Here is a 24769-nt window from a genome sequence, read left to right as displayed (position 1 = left end):
CGCTCTTGCTTTGCACGCTGCCAGCACTTTTCGTCTGCTACAATTTGGAGGGCAAAAGCGACGCGTTGCGCTTGATCCAGTGGAGACACAATTGCCGCTTTTGGCTTTACTTTATTGCAGTGCAATACTAATACCGGTGTCACACGGCCACTTGCAATCGCGATCGTGCCAGATCCGGATCAAAATACTCGACCGCGATTGGCTCCCTACCACAGCTCGCGCAAGAGAGCCAATCGCGACCGAGAAATTTGATCTCAATCGAGCTCAATCGATTTAATCTCGACTTGAGCTCGATCGGGATCGAAAGTGCGCCGTGTGACACGCGCATCAGTGAACGAACGTATTCAGTGTAGTGCAATTAGTAAATGGACAAAGAGGAATAGCGGGACACAGAGCAGTTCATTTCTAGCCAACGATTTATTTGTGGGAAACAACGACAACGTCCCGCGCACTTTACGTCGCAGAACATAGGTGCATTCGACAAGTTCGCAAATGATAGCAGAATAAACAAGGCGAATAATAAAACAAAACGTCACTACCGTGTGCGTTATACTCAATCCTAACGCATACGTAACAAAAGAATTTATATATTGGTAGCGACAAAGACGTGTAATTAACATGATGCATCACCTGTATTAATGTGAGTGATTTCAGCGATAAGGCACCACAATATTTCCTTTTTTTTTTAGCCACATTTTTTCCATTAGCGTTTATTTCTTAACATTTTGGATGAGTTCTATGATGCAAAGTGAAGCATGTATAAGTGTCATTCTTTCACAGAAATAATTTGTTCTTGGGAGCTAGCGGTACATGCGTGCCCTGTTTTTCCCCTGCCGTCCATGTGCTATAGCTACCCCACACTGAATGCCTTCGTGATAGCATATACGTGCAAACACGATCAATGGCAGCCTTGATTGACCTAAGCTCGTTTTGTGCGCACGTCATTGCGCACTTTCGTACCAAAAGCCTTATTAAACACGGACAAAGAAGGAACACAGGACAAGCGCCGTCCTGTGTTTAATAAGGCTTTTGGTACGAAAGTGCGCAATGACGTGCGCACAAAACGGGCTCAAAAAAGCGCAATATAAACATGGACAAAGAAGGAACACAGGACAAGCGCCGTCCTATGTTTATCTTGCGCTTTTTTTTCGCCGATAAATTATGGAGTTTTACGTGCTGATACCACGATCTGATTATGAGGCACGCCGTAGTGGAATGTTGAATAAATGGGTATATTTAACGTACACCCAATGCACTAGTACACGGCCGTTCTTTCATTTTGCCCTCATCCAAATGCAGCCGCTGTGGCCAGGATTTGATCCCGCGACCTCGTACTAAGCAGCGCAACGCCATAGCCGTTTAACAACCACGGCGTTTTTTTTTTTTTTTTGTAACCACTGTCATGCCATGCATACTACGAGCACCACGTGGCTACCACGAGGCGACGAAAGCTCCCACTTCTCCGCGACGAATCAGGAATTCGACACGGTAGGCGACTTCAAGGAACGACCAGCCATCTCCGCGGCACCCTGCCATCTCCATGATGAATCAAGAATTTGACGCGGACGAGGTCATCACCGTGCCCCGCCTGGTGCATGCCGTCGAGAACTCGCCCAAACCGGTTTCTGCCGACGAGTGGTCACCGAAGGGGTTTAAGGAAGAACCGGCCCATTGTGAGTACAGTCGCTTGCAGCCGCCCAGTCGGTCTGATGCGCTCCTACTGCTACCTGTACGCTATCATCCACTATCGTATAAACTTTTTCGTTTCTTCTTCATCTACGGAAAGAGTTCGTCTTTTGTTCTCCACCCCGAAGTCACAACAGTGGATGGCAAGTTGTGGGATTCGAAGCCAGATGACGCCCGCTACACCACTCAACGGCAGCCACGAGGACCACCGGCGTCAGCTACTTTGGAGGGGGTGAGTGCCCGACTTTTGCCTTTCGCATCGCCAGACCTTTGTCGCACACGTAAATGCTAAGCAGCATGGCTCAAGTACTTTGAAAGGGTTGTAGTGGTTTTGTCTTAGTTCACTTGAGGCCTTGCATAGATTTCCGGCTTCGGAAGCAAAGCTAATTTAGAGGTAAAACCGGAGACGAGCCGTCAGATCGCGATGGAAAAGCTCAGGATACAGGACCGTCTTGACGGTTGTCAGGAGATGGGCATTTCGGTTGCCGCGGCGAGGCGAAAGAAAGCCATTCTGGACATTATGAGGAAGAGGTTTGGGGAGAAATTCTTGAGAGGAGAAGCGAGAAATTAAGGCTCGAGGAGGCAGGGGAGAGAAAAAGGCGCGACGAGGCAGTGGAGAGAAAAAGGCGCGACAAGGCAGAGGAGAAAAAAAGGCGCGACGAGGCAGAGGATAAGAAGAGGCGCGACGATGCAGAGGAGAGGAAGAGGCGCGACGATGCAGAGGAGTAGAAAAGGCGTGACGAGGCAGAGAAGGAAAGGCGCGACGAGGCAGAGGAGAGAAAAAGGCGCGACGATGCAGAGGAGAAGAAAAGGCGCGACGATGCAGAGGCGAGGAAAAGGCTCGAGGAGGCAGAGGCGCAGAAAAGGCGCGACTAGGCAGAGGAGAGAAAAAGGCGCGACGAGGCAGAGGAGCAGAAAAGGCGCGACGTGGCAGAGGAGCAGAAAAGGCACGAGGCAGAGGTGAGAAAAAGGCGCGAGGAGCTAGATTATGCTCTTAACACGAGAGAACTGGAATAAAGCAAATTCGAATCAGCTCGGCGCGTTCAAGTCCTCTTTCCGGTATAGACGGTACACCTAAACTGACAATACAGGAACTGATGCTACCGTACAGGATAGGTGGTGATATCACACTTTTTGTCGTGAATTTCGAACGCACATATCAAAAGATAGGGCTGGACGAAAGCCTTTGGTATCAAAAACTTCTTTCGGTTGTCCCAGGAGAGGCCGCGGAAGTTCTCGCACGCTTGTCTAAAAAAGACTGCGAGAACTATGGCCGCGCTCCTTCGCAAATACCGCGTCTCCGCCGAGGCATTTCGGCAGCGGTTTAGACAGGCAACAAGGGGCAGCGAGTCGCACACTGAGTTCGCATACGAGTTAAAGTCCAACTTAAAAGAGTGGCTCAAAAGTGCAGAAGTGTATGGCAACCACGACAAGGTGCTTGAATGCATAGCACTAGAGCAGTTTTACCAAGTTCCCCCAGAAGAAGTTGTACTGTAGTTGCAGGACAGGCTCCCAGAGGTAGACCTAGAGAAGGCAGCACAGCTCGCGGAGGAATATTACACGCGCCGAAACTTCCAAGGAAATCCTATTCAGGAAGATAGGCTAGAAAAAAAGGACTATTCTGGAAAGCGGTTTTCCCCTCGCAACCCAGTTTCGCCGTACAAGAAATCATCCACGAGCGACGAGTTCAGCAAGGGAGTATCGACTAAGGCTGAGGTGGTGAGGGAAGGGCTAGCAGAGACAGTCCAGTCAGCTGGGGCCGCTAAAGGTAAGGCAGACCTAGAGCGCCCATTCGGGGCCAGGAGACCAATTATCGTATTAATAAGTATTAATAACGTATTAATAAGTGCTGCTTCACGTCAGCAAAAGTCACCTTGCCAGGCCGTAGCTATAACAGCAGGACAGGAAGCTGAGTATAAGGAGGGCATATTTCAGTTATCTGGCTCTTTAGGTGAGCTTGCTGTAAAAATATTTTTAGTCAATTTTCACACAAGTGACACACCAATGATCAAGTTGTGTGCAAGGCATGTAAACAAACAAAATGGCGGAAGGCGGAAACGGCGGCTGCAGTGGTAAGCGCAATTTTTTTTTATTTTTTACTCCATACCTACGAGCGTGTTCGTGATTAGAATTTTGTAGGTGTTTTCTAAGACACTCAAGGCTTCAATAGTTGAACAAAGTTTTCTCTCTGGCTAGTACATTTGCCACAGCACGCCGCGATGTGTGTGTCCTATATATAGGACACCAGGCCTCAGTGGTTGTAAACCATCTGCGCGTGTTGCATGCAAAGGCAGAACTTTTTTTTGGTAATGCCTATTTTCTTCACGTTTTTTATTGCAGAGGCCACAATTCCGACCGGATTGTTTTATTCAACGGCAAAGCGAACTCGATTAAGACATCTACGTCTCGAGGATCCAGATGTCATGTTTGCTGCACTAAAGGATGGTGAAATGTCCGAGGTCGAAGACGCAGAGGATGACGTGGATGACATGGTTGAGGCTCTTGAAGACGTTTGTGACAATGAGTGTGATGCACTAGAGGAGCTCTCGGCTGCCTCCAGCGATGAAGAGTTGACAAAAATACACCGGAGGACAGGTCGTGGTCCAGGAGAGCTTTCAATAAGCTAGCAGCCACGTATCAACCTCAATCATCTGGTGACGAGAATGAGAATAATCTTGATGGTCTACCAACCCCGTATGAGTATTTTTCTCGGTACGTGCCGAAGAGTGTGTTTGTTGATCTTGCCGAGAAAACAAACATGTATTCTGTTTCTCAAGAGGGAAAATCCGTTGAAACAAATGAAGAAGAAGTCAGAAAGCTGGTTTCACTGCATCTAGCGATGGGTGTCTTTCGTTACCCACGGCTGCGCATGTACTGGAAGCCGTCACTCAAAACTGAGCTTTTCTCAACTGCGAACATGTCACGAAACCGATTCGAGAAGCTCAGAAACTGCTTACACATTGTTGATGTGAAAGGAGACCACAACAGCAAAGATCGTCTCTGGAAGGTCAGGACACTTTTGGACGCATTTCGTGAAAGATGTCTAAACCTGACTTTAGAGGAGCATCTTTGCATCGACGAGCAAATTATCCTGTTCAAAGGACAGCTAGACATAAAACAATACATCAAAGGGAAACCAAATGTTTTCATGTTGTGCGGTGCCTCGGGAATTATCTACGACTTCCTCGTTTATCAAGGCTCAACCACTGAACTTGTTCCAGCAGACAAAAAGGACTTCGGAGTGACCGGAGCATTCGTCCTCCATCTTGCGAGGCGAATACCGGATGGTACTGGCCACAAGCTTTTTTTTGACAATTATTTTACGTCCTTGCCAGTTTTGCGGGTGCTTCGTGACAAAACTATATATGCTGCTGGAACAATCCGATCAAACCGGACAGAGAAATGTCCGTTGAAGCCAGAAGGCCAAATGAAGAAGGAGGGAAGGGTGTCCTCTGACTGCCTGGTAAGCAGCGATGAGAAAATTATCATCACGAGATGGCTGGACAACAGAGCGGTGACCTTAGCCTCAAATTTCCTCGGCATTGATGAAGAGGATGAGGTGTCACGACGGAGCAAAGCAGGCGGGAAATATGTAAACGTGAAACGTCCCGCAGTTGTCCACGAGTACAACCGAAGTATGGGAGGCGTAGACAAGACAGACTTTCTGATAAGCCTCTACCGAACATTCATTCGCAGCCGAAAATGGACACTGCGAGTTATCACGCATTTTATGAACCTGTCCGTGACTAACTCCTGGCTCGAGTACAGGCGTGACGCTGAAGTTCAAGGGCTAAGGGAGAAGATGGATTTGCTCGAATTTACTCTAAGTGTCGTGGAAAGTCTAGCAAAAGCTGGTTCTCCTGATCTGCCACGCAAACGTGGAAGGCCATCCTTAGCAAAAGCTGGTTCTCCTGATCTGCCACGCAAACGTGGAAGGCCATCCTCCTCTCCCCTGCAGCCACTCAAAAGGCAAAATTGCACAGCCCAGCGACCAGTGTACGACGTGAGATATGATCAAGTCGGGCACTGGCCACTCATGGCCGAAGACCAACAGCGATGCAAATTGGAAGGATGCAAAGGAAAGCCAAAAACCAAGTGTGAAAAGTGCAAAGTCCACTTGTGCATATCAAGCACAAAGAACTGTTTCAAAACGTTTCACACGCACTAATCAATGTCCAGTATTAGCGGCACCTCAAGGCAAGCAGCATGTTTGTTTTCAATATTTGAATATTTGTGAAAGCTTGAAAATAAACAGTAACACCAAACATTGCTTTTTCCTTTTCTTGCAACCACTAAGCCCTGGTGTCCTATATATAGGACGCGGCGCCATCTTTAAAGCTACGGGAGTCCTAGAGAAATTTTTTGTGTTAGTGTGTTCCTTGGGTGGCAGTGAAGCAAAATATCACTACAGAAAAATTCCCAAACAGGTAAAATAAATTCAGGGCTGAAAGGGTTAAAGACTGAACATAGTTTTTGTATTGGATAGCTTTATTTTACTTGCACACACACATTTACACACTCCCTTTCAAATAATGCAAGTGGCAGTAAAGTGAACATGTAGTTGTTGTGTATTCAGCATCTGGGCTACTTGGAGTGTGACACGAACCGACCACGGTCAAGTGCACCAACAAAAGCCACGAAGAGGAGGTGTGGTGGCAGTACCAGGTGCAGAAGGAGCATGAGAAGCTGCGGCACTGCTATGGTGACCAGGCCAGCGCACTATTTAAACACTGGAAAAGTAAGAACTTTCCTGTTCTTGGAAGCTCAGTAGGTGGTCACCCAAAATTGCAGCGCCAGTAAGACCTGGGCAACAGTTGTACAGAGGTTGGTTTCTGCCCCCATCCACCAGAGTAAGGAAACTGAAGTGGCACCAAGGGCGGCAGAATTGGACACTGCAGTCGCATACTCTGCCCTTGCGACATCTGCAAGTGCATGCATCAGACCCTCGACGAGTGCTGCGGCTCAGCGACCAGCAAACAGGCATTCTGTGTGTGTGCACTACAAGGTGAAAAAGGTTGTGCCCGCCAATGTGCCACACCCATCACCTGCTGGTAAGCAGGGCCCAGATTCTAGCTGTAAGGTAGTCAAGGCGCACAGCATGGTGCAGTTACCAGAGATGGCAGCTGCAGAGCATTGCTGCAAGGCATGTGAAGTGATCCTCCAGTCAGAAGCTTGGAGAGAGCAGTGAAATAGCACCAGCCAACCTCTTCGAACCTCGCACAACAGATCAGGCTGAACAAAACTGCGAAAGTTCGCCGGTTTGCCAAGATGCACTGAAGAATGAAAAAAAATGGGCGTCACTTCAGCACGACATGCCACCAAAAAGCAGCAAATAAAAAAAGCACTCCACGTGCTCCTGCACTTGGTGGTGTCTGGGTACACAAAAAAAGTGTGCAAGACTCCAGTTGTTGCTGCTGCTTCTAAATGTGCCCTAGTTAATAGCTACAGGAGGCTTCAACAATGCAGTGTGGCACAGCTCTCAGACTCTTTACCCTCAGAGCAGTGCCATTTGGCTTTGGCAAGTGAAGAAGTCCTCCTGAAATCGGAAGCTGAAGAGTACACAGAAAACTCTGATGCTGTAATAAAACAAAGTAACTTAGAGACACCTGAGAGACAGAAAAATAGCTTTGGTCTCTGTGATGCAGTTTCTTGTGCTCAAAGATTCTGACTGTTCTCTGAGGCGGAGCCTCCAAGAACCCAATTGAGGACAAAGCCGTTGGTTTCAAACGCACACACACAAACTTTTAATGAAACTAGAAAGAGGCTTAAAATAAATAGGAGATAGAAAGCAAAAAACAAACACTTAAACAGACATCACGGCAGTAAGAAACGCACTTGGGGCTAGTATGAAGTTAACAATACGCGTGTCCGGGCTTGCCACGACGGCAGGGACGCATAACAGTCTCGACGTGGAGACGCAGCGCCAAGTTGATGAAAGGAGTTGCGCCAGTCTCACCAAAGGTCGGGTAATAGGATGGTTGACCGGGCGACCAGAGCGCCTTTGCTCTGGCTTGGAGATAGAAGGCAGGCAGCTTGGCGGCACGAGTAGATGGCGGCGGCGTTCTCGCCGGGCAGCTGGGCGTAGAACTCGGGCCCGTAACCCGACTGCTCTCGTCCTGCCCACGGGCGCAGAAGCTCGCCGGCCTTGAGCAGCTGGCAGCATGCTCGGGAAGACTGACGACGCACAGGAACGGTTGACAGGAAGCCCCGGTCGGGTGAAGTCCTGGTAGTTCAGGTCTGGAACCCGACCTTCTCCAAGCGTCGCTTCCTGGAACTCTCCCGGCGTCTCCCCCTTCTGCCAGCGTGCCTCTCTTTTTCTTCCGCTCTGGCCGATTAGTCGTTTTCTGATTGGCTGTTTGACGCTCCATGGTTTCTCCCAATTGGGTTGCTTTTTCCTTATAGCTTCTTTTCTTGCGCCGCACGTTCACGTGCGGGACGCTCTTCGGCGTTGTCGTTTTCTCTCCAGCACGGAATTCGCCTCGGCGCGCGCACTCCTTGTAGTCTACTTCTGCCCTTTCTGACCACCACACCATGTCGCGCGTCAACGACTCACATAGCAGATGTTGAGGTCATGGCACAATGTTCTGAAGTTGGCACTGTTAAAAACCATAACAAGGTCTACAAGAATGCCAAAGGTACAGTTTTACAGTCCACAGAAGATTTTCTCTGAGGGATGCTTGAACATTCTAATGCGCACTCCTTCATTCACGCGCACTCCTTGTCTGCTTCTGTCCTTTCTGACCAGCGCACCATGTCACGCACTACACACATCACAGTCTTAAAAGGCCATGCTGCACTGTCAACGAATCACATAGCAGATGTTGAGGTCATGGCACAAGAAACCATAACAAGGTCTACAAGAATGCCAAAGGTACCATAACAAGGTCTACAAGAATGCCAAAGGTACAGTTTTACAGTCCACAGAAGATTTTCTCTGTGGGATGATTGAACATTCTTATGCGAAATCACTGGCCAAAAGTGCTGCAGAAAAACAAATAAGCATACAGTCAGCAGCTGAAACTTGAGTTCAAAGCAGGGGCGTAGTAAGCAATACCAGCTACTCCATGCCTTATGGAAGCTTTGTGGAGACAACTGCCAAAGTGACCATACCAGATAGCCCTCCATTGGACTGCAGTAAGAGAGCTAAAGGTCACCGTAGGAAAAAAATGTAAGCTTGTGAGATCGACACACGGCTGTACTCTCACAGGGGGAGGAAGTCTTTCTATAGGTAGCAAGTTTACAGCTAGGTATAAGGAATGGAAAAATAAAGGGTTCCATCCCATGCGTATCTCAAGGTCAGATAAGAATACATTCTGCTTTGACAAAGATATTAACGAAGCAGAATTTCCATACAATCATGTTACTTTTGCCTGTTGCCATTCAGGGTACCTAAGTTCAAGAGGGCAGAGTATTTGTCCAAACCGACACTTCAATGGAACAGGTTGCAACTGAAACTTGTACTACGCCCTACACCACAACCATTCTATGAAACTGTGAATATAAGAGAGGCTCATAACCATAAAAGAGGTCCCGAAGTTTTCATGTGGTACAGAATGAATCCTGCATTAACTCCATCAGAGAAAGACCAACTAAGAGAAATGATTTCTTATAATGCAAATCCCAAAGATGTAAAGGAAGTTCAAAAAAGCACATTACTTCACAGGACGTGGGAAACCTAAAGCATGCAACAGTTCAAAAGATAGAAGAAAGCACACATCATGGAGCACTCCTTCTGCAAGAAATAGACAAATTATTAAAAACTGCAGGATTAAAACTCCATGTTGCAAAAGATTGACCGAATGATCTTCTGTACATTATGTTACAGTCGCAGCACATGGCTCAATTAGCCGAAAAGTATCCAGAGGTATTGTTCTTTGATGGAACCTCAAATGTTAACAGAGCAGGGTATGAAGATGGAAGTAGTCATGGCAGACCTATATGTTATGCCTTTGTCCAGCGAGCAACATCTGAAATTCTAAAATCCTTCCTTGAAACATTTTTGAATTTAAACCCTGCTATAAAGGCTAAGTGTAAAGTTGCTGTGATGGACAAGGACTTAAAGGAAATGAACATAGTTACGAGACTCTTGCCTGACTGTAGGATTCTATTATGTTCATGGCATGTGCTAAAATAACTCCACTACAAAGTTTCACAACATAGTTCAAATAGCCTAGACAAGAATTATGTAAAAGATACAATTTCCAAACTAGTCTTTGCGCATAATGTTGACATATATGAACAACACTTACTGAATTTGAAAGAAGTCCTAGAGAATGACAGCACTCTACTGGATTATTTTTTATAAAAACTGGCACAGCTGCAAAAATGTGCGGGCTTATGCTCATCGTTCAGATGTGTACAGTTTAGGAAATAATACTAATAGGATGGAAAGCCACAATCGAAAGCTAAAGAAATATTTAAGACGAGAAATGCACTTAGTTGAAGCTGTGAAAGCTCTCATTGACTATGCAACTCACAGTGACCTTGCAGTCAGTCATGCACAATATAAAGAAACCAAGTTTTGCGTCGACACAAGTAAGGTGGGCAAATTTTACGTGGAAGTGTCTACAAAATCCCTGAACACGTTCAGTGTCTGGTGATCAGCATGTTGTTTCTGTGAACAATAAATGTTATGTAGTCAGAAAGAGAATGACAATGTGCACATGTACATTTAACATGCAGTATGGGCTGCTTTGCAGGCATATTCTTGCAGCCAGGTCAAAGCAAAACGAAACACTTTTTGATAAAGAATGTATTCCACAACCCTGGCTGAAATCTGACTTTGCAGAGACTAAAATGGATGAGGCACATGATGAAGTGAACATCTTAATTTTCAGTACAGTGAAAAAAGCAGAGCCAAAGCTTGATACATTAGAATCCAAATATAAATATGCATATGCACGTCTCATAGAAATATCGAAAGACAAGCTGAGTGCAATTTTTTCCCAATCTTACAACCTATGGCACAAATAAAGAACTTTCTAGTTTCACTGAAACAGTACAGAGCAGTGAACAAGAAGTGAAAAGCTTGCAAGGTGACAAAGCAGTCCGAAAAAAAGAGATGTCTAGCTGTTACAAACAGCTCTAGTATGGGACAGCAAGCCTCATTGCCACATGTAAAATGCATAACAGTGTTCTCATGCAACGATGCAATTACCCAGGCTATCTGTGGTTCTTCTACTTGCAACCCTTACAATATCACTCCCTCCGAACTAAATGGTTTGCAAGGCACAGGTTGGTTGTCAGATGCAATCGTGAATGCAGCACAATTCATTATTTCTCGGCAATTTTCAGACAGATGCAAACTTGAGGATGTTCTGCTTGGGCAGAAGCTGAAGTTCAAGAAGCAAGGTACCTTTGTACAAATTCTACACATTCCAAATCCTGGGCACTGGGTCACAGTGACAAATTATGGAGCCCCGTAAGACACCTTCTTCCTGTATGATTCACTTGATCAGAACATTTTACTTAGCGTAGTGCACAAGGTAATGAATATAATGAATCTCTCTTCAAACTATCTAGATGTGCATGCAAAAGCAGCACCATAACACCAAGGGAATGGCTATGACTGTGGAATTTTTGCTATTGAAAATGCATACACAATTGCATCTGGTGCTGACCCGTGCTCAGTTTCGACAAGTGCCTAATGCGTGGGCACATTATAACAAGTCTAGCAGATGGTCAAATGCCACCGTTTCCTTTAACTACATGCATAGAATCCAAAGAAACATGTGGAGAAACAAAAATATCAAGGTTAACAAAGCATCAAAGCTAAATGAAAGCAAAATTCAAACATTACAATCTTCCGGAAAAACAAAACAAAACCAGAATGGAAACAGATTATGTAGGATGAGCACACCTAAGCAGATATACATATTCATTGCCTGACAACAAAACTGAAGCCTGGCTCATGCATGCATCCATGAACAAGGAGTAAGTGAATGTTTCTTGTTAATTCAAACACTTTCTTGGTTTTTGTTACAAGCTGTAAGGCAAGTCAAAGAAACATGTGGAGAAACAAAAATATCAAGGTTAACAAAGCATCAAAGCTAAATGAAAGCAAAATTCAAACATTACAATCTTCCGGAAAAACAAAACAAAACCAGAATGGAAACAGATTATGTAGGATGAGCACACCTAAGCAGATATACATATTCATTGCCTGACAACAAAACTGAAGCCTGGCTCATGCATGCATCCATGAACAAGGAGTAAGTGAATGTTTCTTGTTAATTCAAACACTTTCTTGGTTTTTGTTACAAGCTGTAAGGCAAGTGCACGTGTCACCTAACAAATGTTATCGCACAGCGCAGGGCGCGCCTGCATGTATCGGAAGTTTCTGCAATGTTATCAATGCTTCTATCCACCGTCTGTTGTCGCTAAACCTTGTGTAATCTGATTACATGTATGCACGACGTGAATGATGTAGCACTTTGTGGAAGGCACACGGGTCTCAGCGATTAGTCTGGAACATTCGACGACTGCTGTATAGAAGCCGACGTGCTTGACCCAGTATAGAAGCCGACGTGCTTGACCCACTATCAGATTTCGACGACCGCCGATCGTGTTCGCCGCTACCGTCGTTCTTTGAGTGTAGCCTGTATACGAGGGCGAAAGTTTGCCCAATAAAACGCTCATTTCGTAAATCAGTTTTGCTGCCTTAACCGTCAGTACCACGTATAAATATGTCAACTCTGCCAATTTTACGTAAAGTTTACAAATTCAGAGGCACCTAAGCGGGCCCTGAAACACTTACATGTTTATCGTAGTGTATTCGAAATTAAAATAGGCTGTTTAATAAACACTTTGTCATGAAAAGTACTTCGATGCGTTCCCCAGAACCGGATTAGCAATCAAACGCAGCGTTCACGGTGCTTCCGCTCCTGCTTCAATGCCTTTAACTGCCATGATTACGACGGTCCAATACGTGGCGCGGACCAGCTTTGTCCTTCTCAAGCTTGACCTACGTACGCTAGCCACATCCAACCAGCGCTATTATTGAAGCGGCTAACGCGTCTAGCGAGGAGTGGCTAGTGAACACGAGCTGGCAAGCGCGCTTGAGGTCTGACCTGAAGTTTCGCTTGGTTCGAGTCTAGTTGATCGTTCAAAATTAGTCGAAATTAGCGAGCCCCAACAGCTACGACACGGATAAGCAGGGTGGCCAAACTTTAATCCCTATGCAGGTGGCCACGGCCGAGCGTGAGCAGACGATAGTCGGCTTCTTCCGGAAATACGCAATTATCATCGAAATTTAAACGCACATCTCCGCTTACTTCAGCCTGCTTATTGTACTTTGTTGATTGACGTCAGCTATTGGCCGATAGCTGCCGCATATGGGAATCGGTTATATTACGAAACAAAGCGTCCAGAAGACAGCAAGAATTAGGATCCCGTTGAAAAATGTGGCGTCTTTTGTGGGCCGGCCCTGGAGATAGTGCACAGCCGTGCCAATAAAGTTTTCATTGTTACTGTTTTGCACATTTAATATTTAAGTATGAAAAGTTGGAAGGTAAAAATATGCAGATCCAACGCCCTGTGGGAATCGATGTAAGTGAAGCTTTGTCTCCTGTTTGCGTTAATTGGTGGTGATATATTGACCGCATATGACAGTCGTGATGTGCAATGTTACCCTAGCTGCTCTGCTCGACGCTTTCTGCGAGCCTTTGTCTCCTCGGCACTAAGTGCACGCTTGGGCGCCATTCTGGATTCTAGCGTTGTAGGTCGCAGAACTGCCTCCCCCTCTCTCTATTTCCTTGCTAACATTCTCCCCGCCTGCTCCCTTTGCTGTCCTTGCTGTTGCAGTGAGCAAGAAGACAAGCGTACCAGCTCCCGCACTCCATTTGTGGGGGGTCGCGCCGTTACGGCGTCCAGAGGGCACTGTGCACAGGAAATACAGCGTAAATTTGACAAGAGCTTTTTGGGTCATCTTTGCGCCACACTCCTGTCATGTACGCTAAAGGCTCAGTGTCGCGAAAATTCCGCTGTCGACACCGCGGGCATCGCTAGGCGAATAATCAGTGTGAACCACTGCCACGCAGGTTCTCCAAGATGACACATCCTGGTGATGTATTCGCAGTAGACTGCTTGAGGTCAATTCTACCAAGCGAGGGAATTGTGGCGGAGATGAATGAAGACTACAAAGACGCCGTAAGTGATTGCTTTCTGTTAATTCAAATACACTTCCTTGGTTTTTGTCACAAGCTCTTAGTGTATATATCAACTCTACCAATTTTACGTAAAGTTTACGAATTCAGAGGCACCTAAGCGGGCCCTGAACCACTTACATGTTTATCAAAGTGGAGAAAAGCATTCGAAGTTAAAATAGGCTATTTGATAAACACTTTGTCACGAAAAGTACTTCGATACGTTCGCCAGAAGCAGATGCCTTTCACTGCCAAGGTTACGACAGAGCGAGGCGTGCTCACAAGACACCGCCGTCTATATGTCATCGTGGCGCGCAGTTCACATTTTATTTTGGATGTTAATGTAGACACCACTCCCCCCGATTTTGGCACCTGCGACGCGCCAAACTTAAGCCAAACGCAGTTGTCATGAGCGAGCAGCACAGCGCTGAGCCAGTGGACTCGTCAGGGCACCGCCATATCTGCGCTACGTAGCAGGCCGCAGCTACATGCAGATGTAGTCCGTGCATCGCAGTGTTTGCTTTGTGCCTGACAGGACCCAAGTACATGCTCGCCTTCGTACGATCCAGTCTGACCATGCAGCATGGTGCGGACCGGCTTTGTCCTCCGCCTGCATGACTGGCGAATTTTGCCCGCACTAAAATCTTTCAGAAATCATTTTTTTCGCTTACGAGCGAAGAATGGAATCATTTACCAGAATGTATTGTTCAATGCACATCTCATGTTTCATTTGAAAATATGTTGAAAAAAGCACCTTTTGCAATCCCTCTACTCCTTAGGCAGCATTGCTGCCTGCAGTATAGTGTAAATAAATAAACACTGGATGTAGTGTTGGTGCTAAAGACTAAAATAGCCGACTTGTTGTAGCACTGTGAAAGCCGCACAAATTCTTAGGCGATTCTTGGCGTCGTCTGCGCAGCGTCTGCTTATAGTATGATAAATGGCAATGTATGTATGTATGAATGATGCAATGAGCGAAGAATATGAGGTTGAAAATACCTGCGTGTTTTGATTGTCAAGTGAATACAAAATGAAATTTATTTTAGAAGCGAGTTAAGCATGCATATTTATTATCTTGTCTAAAATGAATCCCAAAATTGTAACACCGTAAGATATTGGTAGGACATGATTACTTAATCTTGCAACACGGTCAGCGATCTTGCAACACGGTCAATCACTAGTGAGATGAATAAATGATTGTGTCATCGGCATACAAGACGAACTCGTAACTGGTAAGCGCATCAGGTCGATTGTTTATGAACAGGAACAGTATGGGACCTAATGATAAACCTTGAGGAACATCAAATATGATAAAGTTAGCAAATAAAAGGTGGTCGTTGCCAAATACAACTTGAGACCCATTATTTATCTAGCCATTAAGTACCAGTGATGCCATAGGTCACTGTAGTTGATACAAAAGAACAGAATGGTTCAGAGTACCAAATGCTGTAGTTCGGTCAATGAACGCTGCTCCCACAACTAAGCCGGTATCTATAGACCTGATTTTTTATGGCCTCGTGGCGCGAGTGCCGGCGTAACCAAACAAACGAACACAACGGTGAAGGATCAAAGACCGACACGAAGTGCAGCAGAAAATTAAATGTGGCGATAGTGAAGAGCTTGCGAGGAAGAAAGCGGGGGAGTGGAGGGTATGGTGAAAACGTGAGAAGAAAAGCATAGTGCCCCGCATGACGCGTGCTTTGTGGCGACGATGGCTGCGAGATGGCGCCAGAGTGAAGCGCGTCGCCTGCATGGACGGAGCGTTGCATTAGCAGAGGTTCGTCTGCGGCGACTGCTGTGAACCCCGCCCACACATCACAATTAACAAGGCACTCGCACCACGCTTCGCTTAGTTTTTTATGGCCTCGTGGCGCGAGTGCCGGCGTAACCAAACAAACGAACACAACGGTGAAGGATCAAAGACCGACACGAAGTGCAGCAGAAAATTAAATGTGGCGATAGTGAAGAGCTTGCGAGGAAGAAAGCGGGGGAGTGGAGGGTATGGTGAAAACGTGAGAAGAAAAGCATAGTGCCCCGCATGACGCGTGCTTTGTGGCGACGATGGCTGCGAGATGGCGCCAGAGTGAAGCGCGTCGCCTGCATGGACGGAGCGTTGCATTAGCAGAGGTTCGTCTGCGGCGGCTGCTGTGAACCCCGCCCACACATCACAATTAACAAGGCACTCGCACCACGCTTCGCTTAGTTTGCAAAGTGCCGCACGAGACGGATTGTCCGCGCCAGCCAATGTGTCGTGAAATGGAAACACTTAACCGCATTTTTTAACCTTCGGCTCGCGTGAAAGAATGTATGTAGAAGAACGCCACCTATATATACTGTGGCGAGGAAATGATATGTTGCCTTGAAGAAGAAAAATACTTGTCGAAACGTTGGCTCCTGCTTTCACCTTGTCCTCGTTTTGCTCATCGTCTTGAATTTCCATCTCCCACCTTCCCCGTGTTTTCTAAGGAGGAATTAGGAATTTGCCGGCCTGGCGTTGGCATGCACTGTGCAACTATTTCTGCCTTTTCGTCGCTTAATGTTGTTGTTATTGTGTTGCTATATTGTTCTTGTGAGAGTTTAATTAAATTACCATAAAAGCTTTCCGCCCCCTGGAAGTGGATCCATTGGGGTGAATGAAGGTAGGGACAAAGGAGGAAGTCAGTTCAGGTATAATTGACCATTTTGAGTCTTGTAGAAATCGAAGTAATGACTGGAATATGAGGCGTTTCCTTCGCCTGGACTGGGTCCGGGTGGATGGGGTATGGGTCGTCAAGCCCCTGTCGCCCCCTATCTGAGGTGCAGGAAAGAAGCTCCCTTGCCAGAGGATCGGCCATTCGGTTGCCAGCGACCCCAGCGTCTATGCCCACTGCCACACCGCACGGGCAGCCAGCAATTCCGGCATGTCTAGGGGATAATTCTACAACATGTGCGAAGAAACCTCCTCAATGCCTAGGCAAAGTCACATATTCAAGGAGCAAAGGCTCCAATATAGAATTTCTCTGTCGCAACCGCTCTTGCTCGCGGCTATTCAGAAACGTCAAGCGAAATAAGAAACGCCCCACCCCACTGTATCTACTAGCAATTTTAAGAATGCCACCGGGATGTAGGTGCCCTGGGAGTATCGACAGACAAGCGCTCCTCGTACACCTCTTCATGGTTCTTTTCATTGGTCATGCAATGCTTCGGAAGCATCAGTTTCCGCGCCCGCCAAATTTAGTTCAGCAATAAAATCGCCATAAATTGTTATTTCATTATGTTCTTTAATATGCTCACGTATGTTAAATATTGCTAAGATGTGCATTTACTCGTGGCATCTTGTTGTAAGACAGCAGAAAGACTTAGCTTCCCGACAGTGGAGTAAGAAATTTGAATAAGAGGGTATTAACGATCCTACGCAACTTGTTGGCTAATGCATGCCTCGCAAAATAACATAGAAGCTTAACTGTTATGAAACGTTTGGCGCAAGTTAACTGTTATGAAACGTTTGGCGCATGTTCGATGAGCTGGATGGAATCTAACTTTCGCCTTTTAACACGGCAGCCAATTACTTGTGATGGCTTTCATGAACAGACAACCCATGAAAACAAAAGCTTCAGCCCCTTGTGATGTTCCCCGGAAACCACCACAATGCAGCCTGTCAGCGTACTCCACTTCCTTCGTTGTAAACCTGTGGGTCACACACACACCTTCGAAAACCCAGCGGTAATCGATGTGAGCACACTGGCTCAGTGCAGTGCCTACCGCGTGAGTGACTCCCGATGGCAGCACCACCGCATCTTTTTGGCATAGCCTCGAGATGGTCTGCATATCTAGAATTGCTAGTAGGTACAGCGAGGCGTGGCACTTGCGGAGACGGAGGACATTAGCACGCATGCGCGAGTAACAGCGGGTGCGAGAGAGGAAACGTGGGGACTATTGCTCCTTGAATATGAGTCTGCCTAAGTGGCCTAGGCATTACAAAAGAGTTTCTCAGCACATCTTGCATGCGTTTGTCCCTTGGCGGGCTAGCAGAAGTCTCGGAGCGTGGTAGTGCTGAAGTTAGTGTCGCAAGTTGGCGGCTGGGCGTAATTATATTTGTTCAGCTGTGTTTTTTTGGTAATGGTAATGTGTCGCTCCTATGTATTATATATATTACTAGATGTGTATTTACTCATGGCATTTTGTTGTAAGACAGCAGAAAGACTGAGAGGAATATTGCTTCTGCAGGTTTTCGTTGAGAGGACGAATGATCAAGACGTTTTAGTGCACGTGGAGGATGAGATTCGGGCACAGGAGGTGTGTAAGTCTTACACCGCTATCGGCCATACGGAGAGGAGTGTTCAAACAAGTGATTCCCCGTACCTCAATATCTATGATTCCATAGAATTCCCTATATATGAGATTCGGGCACAGGAGGTGTGTAAGTCTTACACCGCTATCGGCCATACGGAGAGGAGTGTTCAAACAAGTGATTCCCCGTACCTCAATATCTATGATTCCATAGAATTCCCTATATATGATACGATTCCATAGAAGAGTTTGCCAACTGCTCTAACATAGAAGTGAGCGTAGCTCATGATGTGGGTCATCCAGTGCCTGCGTGGTCTTGGGTGCATTGCACTGCAGTGGTGCTCTAGATGATGAATGCTCCAGAGCCCTTACATACGTAATTTACTACTGCTTAGGCTCTAATTATTCCACATGCTTTAAACTTCGTTTGCACCTGGTCCATAACTTGCCCCCTAATTTTAGTTAACTGTAAGCAAGGCTTCATGTTTAGTCCACCGAAAATATAGGGGAAATATTCTACAAAAGTTCTTAATATCCAAACAAATCAAGAACCAGCAAGTATTGGCAATGCTCCTAATTACACCATAAATTTTCATTTCATAATTTCATAATTTTCATTGCCATAGAACTCGATAGCAACATTAGAAACTAAGCTTATGATGTCCGTGCGATAGACACTTTCGAAGACTTGCTCTTTTTTTTATTCTTAGTCGTACTTGCATGCTGTAACTGCAATTTTTAACCTTGTACAAAGGGGCATTTTATCATTTTTTAAGGCCATGCTGCTTGCTCATTCACCCTTGTGACCGAGCATGGGCTGTAATTATTATTGTACGTAATTATTATGATATCGCAAGCAGATTTTCATTTACTTCACACAGTAACAGTAGGGAGACCTGCAAAACACCCTTCATGATTGATGTCAGCTATTGGGTCTGTGCTTTCTCACCAAGTCCAAGAGATTGTTCATGGACCCTTTAACGGAGTCTCCTTACACCGAAAAAGTGTCCTGACCATTGATCCATTTCCTTCTAGAAAAATTTGTTGGCAACGTTAATGATAAAAAAAAACATGATAAAAAACGACGTACAGCATGAAGGGCAAGGACTGCGAGAGACTACATACACTGCGCTGTGTATGTCGTCTCTTACAGTCCTTGTCTTTCGGGCTGTACGTCGTCTATTATAGTGGATTACCAACTACCCCAAGCAACAACCCTAGAATAAGAACACTCGAATAAAAATAAAATCTTGTATTTCCAGGTCTGCGCCATGACTGAATAAGACTGGTGTTTAGTTACGTCAGCGAGGTTTCACCGCTAACGGGGGCCACAGTGTGGAAGACCATCGTGAACGTCACCAGTGTCGGCGTTCCCATAGATGTGACACGCGGACTAGTTCACCTCGTCATCGATTCACTCAAATGAATCAATAATGAGGTGAACTAGTTCGTGCGTCGTTCACATGTAAATAAATCATCTCATCTATCATTCACATGTAAATAAATCATTATCAACTATGGGGGGACGGGGCGCAGTAGGGCCTCCACAAGCGATGCCGTTGTCAACTCCCCCAACCTAAAGTGTCATTACCAGAGTTACCCACATTCGGCATTTCTTTTGCCTCTGTCTCTTCAGATAAAATTTCATTGTGTGTGGCTAAGAGCTTAGTCGCCAGTTGGCGCATACGTGCGATGATAGGAGGACAAGCGCATTAGAAGCACCACAGGCGGCTACCTCACCGGCAATTTTTTTTTTCACATCATTTTTTGTTAGCCTGGGACGGTCCCGGTTCATCCATTGCCACAGCTGGTGGTAGCGTTCGACTGCGGAGTACCAGGATGTCGAAAAGAAACCCAGGAGCTCCACCAAATGCAACGGGGGTGTTCGCCTAGCAGAAGGGTCACTAGTTATAGGTTGTAGCGCTAGGCTCAAACAGGTCGGCGCTATATCGTGAAGGGGAAGCAAGCACTTCTCGTCTTCTACTGATTGCCAGGTTATCGGTTGTTAACAAAACTTTCTCTCAAATCTAAATTTATTCAGGCAGTTTGTGGCCACGCACGTATAATACGCACTCTAAGACTACTGATTGATCCGTTCAAAACTAGTTTCATACTTTTTCCTACACGCAACCAAAAACTGCTAACTATTCCTTGCCTCTATGTCAACTCTGTCCTTTAAGTGATCATACATCTTGTTTAGAAATTGTAGTTCACAACGATATCGATACTGCTTTTAAATATATTTCATATACAATTAGTGCTTTGGAAAAATCAAGAAAATTCTTTAGCGTAAATGCTCTTAAAGCACGCATTCATACACAGTCATCTAAGTTATTGTATTACATCAATAACTTAGATGTAATACAATAACACACTTGGGCTCTGAAAGTACTGCAAAAGAAAGCCGTGCGACTTATCACTTCCGCTAATCGACTGACGCCATCACATCCTATTTTCTGCCAGCTTAACATATAGACTACCTATATCTGAACAATATATTTACCGTATATGTGTTCTGTTTTTTAAGGTTTTTCATCACATTCTTTTAATAGACAATTTTCCTCCAGTCATGTTATTCAATCCTAAGAGAACTAGATTTGCGGTCCATAATAACCTCCTGCTGCCTTAAATACATTATGCAATTCACTCACATCTGAACTAAAAGAAATAATGTATATTTATGTATTTAGGCGGAAACTAAAAATATTTTTATTCAATGCGCAACCATTGCATTCCGCTTACTTGGTTAACCCTGTGTTTCCTGGTGATTTTCTACGTAATCACTTAAACATTTGAAGCTGTCTTTGTTAAGAGTAATATTCCTAAATTGTCTTTATCATCATATGTTCTTTCAAAAGAGGCCAGTGGTTCGTGACCTTGAGACCTCCTTCTGCATATTTACCTGTACTGTACACTTTTAATTTTAGAACTAATAAAGATTGCTTGGGATTGATTGATTGATTGATTAAGTTAAACCCGTTTTTTCCAATAGTGTGCGCTTAATTTATATGCCTCTAGCAGCACGCCAAGATACTTTAGCGGAACATCATTCCACTTAATGCCTGCAAACTGTTCTGGTGTATAACACCATGGGCCAAACCAGAAGCCTAAACTTTTCGAAGAGTTCATTCGTGAACCTGATACGCTGCTAAACTCCTCTATTGTCGATACTACGTTTTCAGTACTGGGCTTATTTGTGCAGAAGAACGCTAGAGCATCTGCATAAGCTTAAGGCCTTTACTTAATTACCCAGTATACTGAAGCTATGGATGTAACTCGACTGAATTACGCTTGAGCATGGTGGTTCCAGGTAAAGGGCGAATAGTAGTGGGGACATCGGACATTCTTGATTTACTGAAGAGTAAATAGAATTCGGGTTCGGAGAGATAGTCATTAACAACTAAACGAGTAGAACAACAGGTGTAGTAAACCTAACAGCCTTAAGCACAACGGAGCTAACAGTGGCATGCTTCAGAAGAGAAAATAAATAGGAATGACTGACGCGATCAAAAACTTCAGCACAGTCTACCTGGAGCATTGCGAGCTGCTCAGCAGAACCGTAACAGTATTGAAAAAGTGTACGGGCGATGAGTATGATGGTTTGAATGGATCGACCTTTAATTCCACACGTCTGATGGGAACCAATGAGAACTGACGTTGCAAATTGCAATCTATTATATATATATATATATATATATATATATAAAGCTTTTGCGAAAATCTTATAATCCACGTTTTACAATGTGATCGGTGTGTGGCTTTAATCAAAACGCATTTTCTCCTTATCTGAACTTTTGAAAAAGATTGCGGAAGGGCGTCCACCTCAAAGTTTGTAATAAATAATGTTCAATAGTATGGGACTGATAATTGATTTGTAAAATCCACTTGAATATCCATAAGGGTCGGGTGTTTTCGATAAAAGCAGCTGATCATTACAATGTGATCGGTCTGTGGCTTTAATCAAAACGCATTTTCTCCTTATCTGAACTTTTGAAAAAGATTGCGGAAGGGCGTCCACCTCAAAGTTTGTAATAAATAATGTTCAATAGTATGGGACTGATAATTGATTTGTAAAATCCACTTGAATATCCATAAGGGTCGGGTGTTTTCGATAAAAGCAGCTGATCAACAGCTGGCTCAATTTCTTGGATCGTAAGGGTACCACTGATGAATACACTCATCATCCTGCAAAGGTTTTACAAGAGACACAAAACTCTCTAAGACTTGCATCGTGATCATCGGAAGGGGCACTAAACAACACACTGTAGTAAGTTTCGAATTGAGAAATTATGTCCTTCGTATTTGTTAGAAAACTAGCTTCGGAGCATATTTCCGGAATTACTTGGGAAACAGAGCGACGTCGTTCATCAAGTAAAACTTGATGTGCTGGCTGCCCAGAGTGCAGAGCACCCTTATTTCGAAATCAAACTCGCGAACCTCTTTAACGCAGTTAACGCAGTGCATCACACTTCTGTAACTCACAATTAAAATTTTCGACGTCAACAATGCGAGTTCCTGGCATTTCGCATTCCATATGATAAAGGCTACACAGGCTCTTAAGAAGCATTTTTTCTCCATTCTTTGTATAGAATGCTTTCACTGATCCAATTTTTATAGCCACTATACGAACCTCTTAAAGAGGTCCCAATTATTAAATAACGGCAAGTCAGTATAAAGAGAAGTTTTTAGGGCCATACGCACTTTATTGATACTTTCCTGGTCATTTAGGCGCTCAAGGTTAAGGTTCCAGACTGCCCACTGTGGTCGAAAATTAGATTTCTCACCAATCGGGCTGTACGTAGTCTTTTATAGTGGATTACCAACTACCCCAAGCAACAACCCTAGAATAAGAACACTCGAATAAAAATAAAATCTTGTATTTCCAGGTCTTAAAGCTGACCGAATAAGACTGGTGTTTCACTACCATAGTGAGATGTCCCCTGCCACCGGGACCCAAGTTTGGATGACGAGCGTGGACGTGACCTGCGTTAACATACCCATTGGTGTGACACTCAGACTAGTTCACCTCATTATTGATTCACTCATCTGAGTGAATCAATAATGAGGTGAACTTTCACATGTAATTCAGATGTCAATAAATCATCTTATCATATGTAATTAAATCATTATCAACAACTATGGGGGGACGGGGCGCAGCAGAGCCTCCCCGAGCGATGCCGAAGTCAACTCACCCCAACTAGTGTCGTTACCAGAGTTACCCATATTTGGCATTTCTTCTGAGTTGCCTCTGCCTCTTCAGATAATGTGTGCGGCTAAAAGCTTAGTCACAAGTTGGCACATGCTTTAACTTTCGTCTACACCTGGTCCATAACTTGCCCCTAATTTTAATCAACTGTCAGCAAGGCTTCATGTTTAGTCCACCGAAGATACAGGGGAAACATTCTACAAAACTTCTTAATATCTAAACAAATCAGGACCCAACAATTACTGGCAACGCTCCTCATTACACCATAAATGTTTCCCTCGACGTCGACTTGGTACGCAAAGTCGCAAACCTCATCATCTCGTCATTGTAAATAAAGCATCATCACGCTCCAACAGCAAAGCCTCCCCCAACCTAATGTGTTGAAATTGTACAAAGGGGAATTTTACCTTAAGGCCGTTTTGCTTGCTCATTCACCCTTGTGACCGAGCATGGGCTATAATTATTATTGTACATAATTATTATAAATTCGCAGGCAGATTTTCACTTACTTCACACAGTAACAGTAGGAAGACGTGCAAAACACTCTTCATGATTAATGTCAGCTATTGGGTCTGTGTTTTGTCGGCAAGCCCAAGAGGTGGTTCACGGACCCTTTAACAGAGTCTCCTTAGACCAAAAAATAGTCCGGACTATTGATCCATTTCCTTCTAGGACAAGTTGTAGGCAACCCTAATGATAAAAACATGATAAAAACTACGTACAGCCTGAAGGACAAGGACTGTGAGACTACATATACTGCGCTGTGTATGTAGTCTCTTACAGTCCTTGTCTTTTGGGCTGTACGTCGTTTTTTATAGTGGATTACCAACTACCCCAAGCAACAACCCTAGAATAACAACACTCTTATAAAAATAAAATCTTGTTTTTGCAGATGTGAGTACCAGCCGTATCCAGATGGCTTTCCAGAAGAAGCAAATGCCGGGGCCATCAAAAGATGGAACCATCAAATTTGGGACCACAATCACGGTGGTCACAATCAGGTGACCACAATCACCTGACTCCCGCTCCTCCCGCTAGGGGCGCTGCGCCGGCGCGTGACGCGAAAATCGAGTGCCGCCAAGCAATACCTCGCCCTCAAAAAAAAAAAAAAAGGCCGCGCAATATGCAACGCATTCTTGGCTTAACCAAGCTAAGCCTGGCCATTTTTTATTCTTAGGCGTAATTGCACATTGTAACTAACCAATTTTTTAACCTTGTATAAAGGGGCGTTTAACCATTCTTTAAGGCCGTGCTGCTTGCTCATTCACCCTTGTGGCCGAGCATGGGCTATAGTTATTATTGTACGTAATTATTATAAGTTCGCAAGCAGATCGTCACTTCACACAGTAACAGTAGGAAGACGTGCAAAACACCCTTCATGATTAACGTCAGCTATTGGGTCTGTGTTTTCTCAGCAAGCCCAAGAGGTGGTTCACGGACCCTTTAACCGAGTCTCCTTAGACCG

General features: G+C 44.9%; 1 protein-coding gene across 2 annotated transcripts in view; it reads right to left on the bottom strand.

Moving 5' to 3' along the window:
* Positions 1–4405: 4405 nt before the first annotated feature.
* Positions 4406–24769, bottom strand: part of LOC142575557 (uncharacterized) — an 84932-nt gene continuing 64568 nt past the window's right edge. Inside the window, exon 6 of one of the 2 annotated variants that reach the window (XM_075685001.1) lies at positions 4406–16733. In XM_075685001.1, coding sequence (XP_075541116.1) covers positions 16617–16733 — 117 coding nt within the window. In that variant the 3' untranslated portion in view covers positions 4406–16616. Of the gene's footprint in view, positions 16734–18099; positions 23082–24769 lie in introns of those variants that run through there. The other variant, XM_075685004.1, reaches the window with a different exon arrangement.

Source organism: Dermacentor variabilis, chromosome 3 (assembly GCF_050947875.1).
Source record: "Dermacentor variabilis isolate Ectoservices chromosome 3, ASM5094787v1, whole genome shotgun sequence".
Taxonomy (NCBI): domain Eukaryota; kingdom Metazoa; phylum Arthropoda; class Arachnida; order Ixodida; family Ixodidae; genus Dermacentor; species Dermacentor variabilis.
Note: the sequence above shows the minus strand (reverse complement) of the source record. Positions and strands in the feature narration are given on the sequence as shown.